Source organism: Diuraphis noxia, unplaced genomic scaffold (genome assembly GCF_037042655.1).
Source record: "Diuraphis noxia isolate RWA-SAM2 unplaced genomic scaffold, SU_Dnox_SAM2 contig0002, whole genome shotgun sequence".
Classification (NCBI taxonomy): domain Eukaryota; kingdom Metazoa; phylum Arthropoda; class Insecta; order Hemiptera; family Aphididae; genus Diuraphis; species Diuraphis noxia.
The window spans coordinates 59,991,037-60,001,407 of record NW_028301712.1 but is presented as its reverse complement, the minus strand read 5'-3'; the positions used below and the strand labels follow the sequence as shown (position 1 = coordinate 60,001,407).

Genomic DNA, 10,371 nt, shown 5'->3' with positions numbered 1-10,371 from the left:
CTGGTCTTTAGTGATAACTGATAGTGTTCTGTGGCCTGAATGTCAGAATGTCGTATGGTTGTAACATGTTATACTTGTAATAATATAATATATATGAGTATAATATCATGTATAATCAATTTTATAATTTATTAGATAGGTTGCAACCAATAATCTTAAAATATCGCATTACTTATTGACAAACTGGTGGAATTGTTAGTGCAATGCTAATTGGTTATACGAGTAAGCCACACATAATATTATGACGGGACGAGGGGTACGTTTAACGTTTTCTAAAACTATAACCATAGGCACTATAAGTTATACCTCTTAATGGCTCTGATAAAAAAAAAAAAAAATAGTCATCACGAAAAAATTCCTAACTTCAGTAATAGATAATATTATTTGTAGATTTGTAACGGCGAGTAACACGGTATCTCGAAGTGTGCACCACGATCAGTCCACGAGACGGCCCCACACATCGTCGCACTACTGTGTCGGCGACGCACACGGTACCGTCGAACGAACGTGCGCCACAACCGACCGGTCGGCTGTTCCCCTGGTACACGGTGATCTCGTTGGAGGTGAATATGGCTGCGATAAAGGGCATGATGAGCCGCGGCCGCCACGGGCGATTGCTCTACGCGGCCGACTAGGAAACGAGGACACCAGCTGCGGCGGCGGTACCAGTGCGGGCAACCGGTGGTACAGCCGCCCGTCCGCGGCTGTCGAGCGTGCACGATATTTTTCGTTCGCCGTAATATTAATATTATTATCGTACGCTGAATATTATTTTTTATTATCGTATAATATTATTATGTGACCGATAGCGGACGAATCGCGGTCCTAACCTCCACGGCGGCCCCGGTTGCCGCGGTTACCGTTTGTTGTCGTCGACTAGACCGTGAACCGCGCTTAATATTATTATTTCACGCCAACACGAAAATTCGCTATAAGTCTTACGTATGTTGTTTTGAAAAAAAAATTTTTCCAAAGTATCTGGGTAAAAAAATAAACATGTTTTGACAGCTGTGGTTATGGGCAACGTATTGCGGTTTAAATGTATAGACTGTGCGAACGCAGACCAACGACAACGCAGGTAACGATATTGCATAATGATAAGGCGTTTAATGAAAAATTGATTAGGATTCGGTTAGTGTTTGTGTTGATGCCCTGAATGAATGACAAATAAATTATGGTTTTTATTCCAAAATTGAAATTTCAATGTTATTTTTGTGTGTTCGATATTAATGTAAATTATAATTGTATATAGTCCAGGTCAGGGTTTTAAAACTAAGCTATTTACATACCGTTTGGTATTGATTATCACAAGCATATATTAGATACAGGTATTCGATAGAATAATGCCAAAATTGTTTATGATTGTTAATGATACTGAAATTAAATTATTTTTACGTTAATTTATAGGATTATTATATAAGTAGGTATTACAGTTATTAATTTCTGAAAAACGATAAGATCCGAATTTTTTTTAGTTTTTCCTGACTATTTAAAAAAGTGTTTTTATAAGTATAATTTATACTATTATCGTATGGTTTTTAAAAGTATTGGTTAGAAATTACCTTTAAATTCCAAAAGTGACGTCATTACATTTCTTTTTTTTAAAACATTAAAACATAGTGTACAACCATCATCCCACTTAGACTATATAATACAAGTTAAAGAAATGAAAATTTATGTGTATATTACACACTTAGACAATATTATGGCCTAATATGATTTTGGTATGCCGTTCAATAAGCGAGTATACATGAAGTTTATGTTTGAGTTACCACTAATCATTAGTAATCAGTGGTTTAATACACTATATTATTGAATACGACGAAGTTTTTAATTTAAAAATCAAAAATTGTATATTTTAATAAATGTATTATACCAATACAGCAATACCTCTATTATTTACTAGTTTACTACTCTCCATTCAAATATTCAAAGTATATCTTATATTAAATAATTTATAATTTATAATTTCAACCAAATCACCACATCAACCACGTTAATCATTTCAAAATTTTTTTTCGTTGTGGTATCGCAACATGGGATTGAACCATTTGTATAATACTTAACCCCAATTTCAAAGTATTGAATATTTGTAAACTCTTGTATATAGTTGCATATTATGTATGTACATAATTGTCTTAATTTTTATCGTGTATGACTGCAGTTTTTATTTTAAATATATTTTGATAAGTATTGTATATTATTTTAAAAATAATTGATTATATAAACAAAGTTTAAATTAAAAGAAAAGAAAAATAATTATAAGTGATTTATTTTTCTATGTGTATTAGAAAAATTACTGTGCTCCTGGTTGGTCTGGACAACGCTGGAAAAACTTGTACCGTTAAAAGTATTATGAAAGGTAATCTTAAACTGATAATCATATGTTCTAAAATACATATAAATATTTTTTAATTGCAAATTAAATTATTGTCTTTTAGAAAAGCAAAAAAATATTCTTTCGACTGTTGGGTTTTCGTCTTCCAAATGTAATTATCACGACAACGCTATAACTATTTACGATTTAGGTGGTCACAAACAAATCAGAGATATATGGAAGCAGTATTTTGCTGATGTAATGTATAATCATCAATTACTCATCACTTATCAGATATCATTACATAAGTTATACACTTATGCCTATATATTGATAATTTGAATGGTGATATTTAGGTACACGGTGTAATATTTGTGGTGGATTCGGCAGATCTTAGTCGGTTAGATGAATGCAAAGAAGTTTTTCATAATTTACTAGGACATGAAAATATTGCCGGAAAACCAGTACTGTTGTAAGATTAAAAAGATTGATTTTTATGATTTGACTAATAATTGTATTTTACTAGATTTGCTAATAAGCAAGACAAACCAGGGGCGTTAGATGAGTTGGACATAGTAGATCGATTAAATGTAGAGGCTGTTGTGAATGCGAATAAGTGTCCAACACTTGTAGAAACATGTACAGCTCTTCATACTGCACCTATTAATTACTGTAGTTCTGCTTTTATTGATCCGAGCATTGATAGCGGATTTAGGTAAATTTTTTAATACATCAAATTTAATTAATGATTTACTTTTTAATATCTCATAATATACAACTTTAAATTAATCTCGATCGAGGAAAGATTTAAGTTGTAGAATATAACGTATATTATGGTATTTGAAAGAAACGATTTTAATGTAAATTTCTAATAATTGACTAAGTATATGTGTATGTTAAATTATATTACCGGAGGTATAAAGTTGTTTATTTGACTTAGTTGGCTGATATTACAAATTGTAAAACTATATGATACGCTCAACCGTCGTGTCATAGAAGATATGGCACAGTATAAAGCTCAAGTGGATAAAAAAATTGAAGAGTGGAAAAAAAATCAACAGAATTCAAACGAATCATATTTACTTTCGTTTAACGCACCTCATCGGAGATCTACCAAACGCAATCCGTTCAGGCGAATTAACAAAGTCATAGTAAGATTTTATTTACATACGTTCAATCAGATATAGCAGCGTATTCCAACAGATATATATATATATATATTTTAATTTTTAAGACAGATTATCATAACGTGTAATTTAATAATTTCAGTATTAATCAACTCATTTTGACATCTTAAATAATTTATATACTTAGTATCGTTAGGAACAATATATGATGATTAAAAATTAAAAGAAAGTTATCTAGGTTTAAGTTATGATTTGATATGTTTAATTTATGATACTATGATATGGACTAAATATTTTTCGATTAATTAACTATTTTTTATTTTAATATATATTACTAAGTGTTGTGGATGATTTGTTAATTGTTCAATGTAATTTTTATTAGAAAATTTTTTAATAAACTAAATTATTTAACTCGAGCAAATAAATCCAAAATACGTAAAAATTATATTTTTATAACTACTTAAATATTCAAATGAATTAAATATTTTGTTTATCCATTATAAGTTATAACAATACTGTTTGATCATAATTTATGTATAGTAACCTTTATGCTTTTAATATAATACTTTTCAATTAACCCGAATTCAATGCCTGTTCTTTAATCTACTTAGGTAGAAACTTAATAAATAAATAATTTTTTTCTCCGGTATTAAGAATATTTTCAATTTTTTTTTGCTAATTAATGTATTAAGAATTTATTTATTCAAACATAACAACTCACACTATATGCACTAAATATTATATATATATATAATATAATATAATAAATAATAATATTTATAGATACGGTCATGCATAAATTCTTTTAATAATTAATAGTTACTATAAATGTGAGCACAGTAGAAAGTTTACCTATAAAGGTTAAATACTTGAAAAATAGCCTAAATATCAAACGCAATTATAATAATTATAATGAGAAACTTCTAAATTATAACAGACAGATCCTATAAGTAACATAAATAATTAAAAGCTATAAAATCAGTAGCTATATGGCAGTATAACAAGTTAAGAATTTATCAGCAACGAACTTTATACTTAGCAATTTATTATTAAGTGATCAAGTCAATGTTCATAATTAATAAGTATATATCAGAGGAAGAAGTAGGGATGAATAATGTATAATCATTGTATTCGACGTTCCACAGCCATGAAAATATAAAATGTCACTAGATTAATTTATGACCAGCTTTACAGGACTTATAATTTATTAATCGGTATGTCTGCAGGATAGTTTTGATTCAAAAACATCAAACCCGACGACTGAAATGGGAAGTACATCATATATTATACCACTCAGAAGCGAGTCAGATGAGGAGTACGAACCACCTGATTTTCAACCACAGCCTGAGCCAACTGCATTCCGAAATAAAGTCGCCCCGACATTATTGACAAAAATACAAACAGAACCAATACCATCGGCCAAATCACGATCACCGCTTTTCAGGGCCAAGTCCAGAGAGTATGATAGGAATTTGGCCGAAACCGTAACAACCACCTCTAATACCACTACCTCCATTACCACCACGAACTCGACTGAAATGTTTATTCAAAACGAATCTGGCACAGCAAAAATGAGACGATCTATTTTTAGCAATAAGTCAAATTCAGCTGGTACTAGTGGTAGTGGTCCCACTCGTCCCTCAAAACCTAATCGGTCGTCTAGCGCAAAATCATCGAAGAACAGTAAACTTCCAAAACAACCTCAAATCCTTTGTGTATAAATTAATTTCCATTTTTCACAGGTGATTTGTCTAACAAACATGATGATAATTATAGATCGGAAAAGTTGCATCAAAATGATGAAGAAGACGTGGTGGTTCAACAACCCGATGTATCGACTGTTAGTCCAGAAATTATAAGCCACATATGAATATTGAATATGGCTGATGATTATAAACATATAACTTATTATACATTTTTAACGATTTTATTGTTTTATTAAATAAAAATGAGCCATTGTTATCTTACAAAAAGGTTTTACTGATTGTTTACTATCTATGTCAATAACTACGTCAGTTCATATAAATCATACAATTATATTAATATTGTAAATTTTCAGGTATAAATGTCAAGTCAATTTTTATTTATCAGATTTTATATTTAATTATTTAATCAGGTATAAATATTTTTAATTTAAAATATAAAATTAATATTAAATATATATGTTATATTAAGCTATGTTTATTTGAACTTAAATACTATACAACCATAAAATTGATTGATTCATAAAAAAAAAATAACAAGTTTGTAGTTAACCGGCAGTGTAAACTTTACTTATAAAATATTATGTGTACAGTTTCTTTACGTGTTATTGTATTGTCTTACATCATGTTGTTAAATAGCAAATACCAATACTTAAGTATTTTACTAATTATTAATAGCATGTATGCATACACAACATAGGTAGGTTAGGAAGGTATTTCCTAGGCAATGTGATATACAAATAAATTAATTAGCATTTAATTGTTTAGATTCTGAACGGAGTGATGAATTTATTGATTTTTGATTTTACAATGTGTGTGTGTTTTTTTTTTTTTGTTTCTGTGTACAGCAAAACTAGTCGAAATAATGCTTCAATTTCAAACTTTGGGGGTGATTTCTAATGCAAAAGTGAATATCCTTGGTGCATTATACAGGTCAAAAGTAAACATTTTCCAACAGTTTTAAAAAAAATCGAGAAAAACAAAAAAAAAGTGACAGAAAAACGTGAATTTTTACGCAAAACCAGTTTTCGACCAAATCGATTTTTTTATATGGTTGCAATTCAAAAAATAATCACTATAAATACTTGAAATTTTCATCAAATTTTTATGTTAGTGTTATTTATATACAATTTAATTTTCAAAAATTTTTGACATTTTTTGAGTTATTTATAGACCACTGAAATTTTCGATTTTTATGAGATTTTTTTTTGAAGTGTCGATAAAATTTTTTTGGTCCAATCAAAGAACTTGAAAATTTAATACAAAGTTCATCATAAGTTATTCTTATAGTGATTAAAAAGTTATAAGAATACATAGACACAATTTTTTTTTATTAGCATTTGAATTTAAAATATTGACAAAAATTCGCCAAAACCATGAATATTTGCAAATTATTTTGTAGTTCAAAATTCATAAAATTGTTTTTATTTATATCTAAGGTTAAAAAATTCAACACTAAGTTTTCCATAAGTTTTTCTTCAAAAAGCTATAGAGAAAATTTGAAGCATCATAATAGGAAAAATGTTTTGAGCGTTTGAGTTTTAAATTTTTATGACATCGCGTAACGATAACGATTTATCCTCAAACGGTCAAACCAGGTATATGTACATTTATGACTAAGGTATTATGAATTATGATAACTACATGCAATGTTTTTGGAAAAAATGATTAACCATGCCTTATACAAAATGCGTCCTAATTGAAAAATAAAATATTTGTTTCAAAATAGAATATATGACAATATTTAAATATAATATATCATAGACTGACAAATCATCTCCGTTCAGAATCGTTTTTCGCATACAATGATACCTATCATTGCATTCAAATTTAACCTGCCCTAGTCAGAGGTCCATCCCACTCCCTAATGCACAGCAGAGCGACATCCACTTACCCGCTTTTTTTTTCTATTGAACATTGTATAATAAATTATTAAAATAACAATTTTTTATTTTTAAATTTTTGTCGTATCTTTTGTCTACAGATTGGCTATAACTATTTACTAGTAATGACAATAGACGATGTATTATACGTTTATACGTGCTAAACATACCTATACATACTGCAGCTTTAATATACATGCGAACACGCGCAAAGGCGCAGTTTCAATAAAAAAAAACTAAGGGTGCTTAAGCTATGCATTTTGTCACTTAGTTGTCAGTTTAGTTTAGTCACTTTTTTTTTTTTTGTAAGAAGTTTTTGATACATATAACTAAGAACATTATTTGAGGGTGCTAATTTTAAAATTGGGGGTGCTAATACCCCCTAAGCCACCCCCTATTTGCACCTATGCGAATCCGGCTTATTTTGTGAGTGGGTAACCGTGATATTGTCCGTTTACCGTTGGTCCTTCTCTTAGGTTAATCGTTATGGAAAACAATGTCCGATGAATATTTTCCTCAAGACGACGTCTGTTCTCGCCAAAATGTTTGCGCATCGCTGACCATTTTGACGGTGTGTGAGTGGTAAAGTGTTACCCAATGTGATAACATTTCGACGCAACGCGTCTTGTAACGTATATTTGAAAAAATTGTAATTTCCGGTCTGATGAAACGTATTCATGAGGATCGTGGGTTAAGCTCAGGGTAAGTTGTACATCAATCACTAATATGTATAAGATTTTTCATACTTAGGACAACAACTGTTTAAAATGTATTTGAATTGCACATAATGTAGTGTGAATTTTGAATATAGGTATGTAAAATCCAAATAAAGCTTTGATAGACTATTTGCATGATTTCCAATTCCGTAATGTTTCTATTATTATATATTTTTATTACTTTATACGAATAAGTACCTCCTATACGCCTACACATTTATAGAAAATACCGAATCCAAATACCGTGATGAAATATTTTTTTTAAATATCACATGAGAGTCCATCTGACTTAGAGTAAGTATAAAAAATGTACACTAAGGTTTGAGTATATTCATATTCCAACCGCAAGAAAGATGCAAAGAACCGTGGTCAGTTAAAAAACAAAATTACATTTTTTTTTATACCAATATTGTTTTAGCATTGTATACATCAACATCATATAAATTATGAAGTATAACAGCTGGACTACTTGAAAAGCACACTCGGAAAATGGCGTGGTTGGCTGGCTCGTGTATTATACTATTTAACTATTATATATAGAACATCATATATAATATGAATCATTATGTGTAAATGTGTAATGCATACAGTATACGGTGTGGCCTGCTATCCACTAGCCATCGATTTTTAACACCCATATTAAACGTTTCTGTACTGCGGCAGACAGTGTAGAGGATAAGACCCTAAATATTTACATGGGACCTATAGCAATATATTATACGATATGTATCCTGTGATATTCACTATACGTCTATACGTGACGACTTTAATAATTTGGATCTATTAATAAGTATATTATGTAGTTTATGAGAAAGCGGGTAATATGTATTATGAAATGTTGTGTGTATAACTAAATTGCATGGAAATACATACATATAGGTATTTTCCTCTCTAAGCTATAGATGCAGTAATAAATATCTAATTAAAATAGGTGGTCAGGATTCAAAACTCGAATCTTTAAGACAGCATTAAGAAATTTTTAAATAATATTAAAATTTATTATCTAAAATTTTCAAAATTAAAATCTGTCAAACCAAATTCTTCCGGTTTTGTCTAGCTTATTGGTCTAAAAGTTATTTTTTTTTAATTGGCTGTAGCCCCCTTAACCGTTTAACTGAGAAAATTATATTTAAAAAAATCATATTATTATAAAGTATAACACTAACAAAAAATGTTGAATTTTTTTGAAATGTAAAATAATTTTTCACGCATAGCAAAAATGCTGCTAGTATAATGTATAAATTCATAAAAATAAGATCACAATGACAACATGTCCATTTTTGTTTATCTATCGACATTAAAATTATGTTTTAACATTTGCATTTCATACCAGCTACTTTTTTGAAATGCTATACAGCCGATTCCGCTTAATAGAGACACTGGCTAATATGGATAAGGCTCATCGGGATAATTCTTCAATTACGAAAACAAATATAAAGTTGTGTAAAAACGTTCACCGTTTATTTGGACCACGAATCTAGATAATCGAGACATTTTCATCCCATTTCATAGAATCCTTTACTATGGAATAATTTTTTTAAACGAGAAATAAAATTTTCGGTACGATGCATATTTAATGTATGAATAAAATTTCAATAAATACGAAATTATGAACAGAATATCCAATACACCTACGATGTACGTCATTTTCTATTTTACCTCTAATGAGTTGTATAACATCAATGCGACATCTTACACAAATAGTATTTATAACAGCTATTGACTGTTTTACAAAGATACGTGTTTTTGAATATCACTTCAAAATGTTATAGTATAAATTAAGTACATATAAAAGCCATTCAAACGTTGGTCAAGTATCTAACCTATAACTAATTATTATCGTTTGCGTACTTTAATACAAAAACAATAAATAATTATTATCGACCATTGAAGGTATATGATGGTTGCATGGGCTAACCATGTATTTACATTCTACATAAAGATAACTGCGGCAAAAGATTATTTAATTATTATTGTTATTATAAATATTATTATTATTATTATTATAAATATTATTATTATTAATATAGGGTATATACTTACATCAATAACAGTCTTACTTTATTGATCGCGTACAAACCCTTCGGCTATTAAGATGTTGTATGTTGTATTCAACTATTCAAGTACTTATTATGTGTATAGGTACGCTGTACGCGTCTGCGTCTGTCACACTGTAGTGTATAGAAAATACTTCGATCATTCGATCTCGTTTTGATTTATATACGTATATATGTGATATGTGCATATTTTATTCATCTTTTCATTTTTTCGAATTATTGTTGTACATGTTATTTACTAGATAAACTCTGAATGAACAGATAAATCGACAAAAGAAATGTCACTTGGTCGTAATAAATTTATCGCAAACTAGTTAATTACGTATATACGTATACCACGTTTTACGCACAATGTATTTCTTACTTATGCGATTCCATCAGGAAGGTACAAGGTACTGTTTCGACATTTCAATTTTTTATTCTATTTAATGAGTGTGTACTCATTTTACCTATACACTATATAGTATATTTTTTTATAATTACTTACCTACTAGAATAATTGTAGTTATAAGATTAATTCATTAATTCATATAATTAATGTCACATCCTCATCTTGTAATTCATTTAA

General features: G+C 29.2%; 1 protein-coding gene across 3 annotated transcripts; it reads left to right on the top strand.

The window, feature by feature from the left end:
- The first annotated feature begins 710 nt into the window (after positions 1-710).
- Positions 711-5,622, top strand: LOC107162501 (ADP-ribosylation factor related protein 1). Of its 3 annotated transcripts, none has more exons than XM_015509442.2 (8): positions 711-1,078; positions 2,292-2,362; positions 2,442-2,575; positions 2,674-2,786; positions 2,844-3,032; positions 3,258-3,468; positions 4,671-5,127; positions 5,187-5,622. In XM_015509442.2, exons 1-8 carry the CDS (start codon positions 1,017-1,019, stop codon positions 5,312-5,314), a joined length of 1,365 nt encoding a protein of 454 aa, XP_015364928.2. In that variant the 5' UTR covers positions 711-1,016; the 3' UTR covers positions 5,315-5,622. The 3 variants fall into 3 exon arrangements, with proteins under 3 accessions (XP_015364928.2, XP_015364927.2, XP_015364929.2); XM_015509441.2 differs by having other exon boundaries at positions 714-1,078; positions 2,674-2,789; XM_015509443.2 differs by lacking the exon at positions 711-1,078 and adding an exon at positions 1,136-1,328 and having other exon boundaries at positions 2,674-2,789.
- The last annotated feature ends 4,749 nt before the right edge of the window (positions 5,623-10,371 follow it).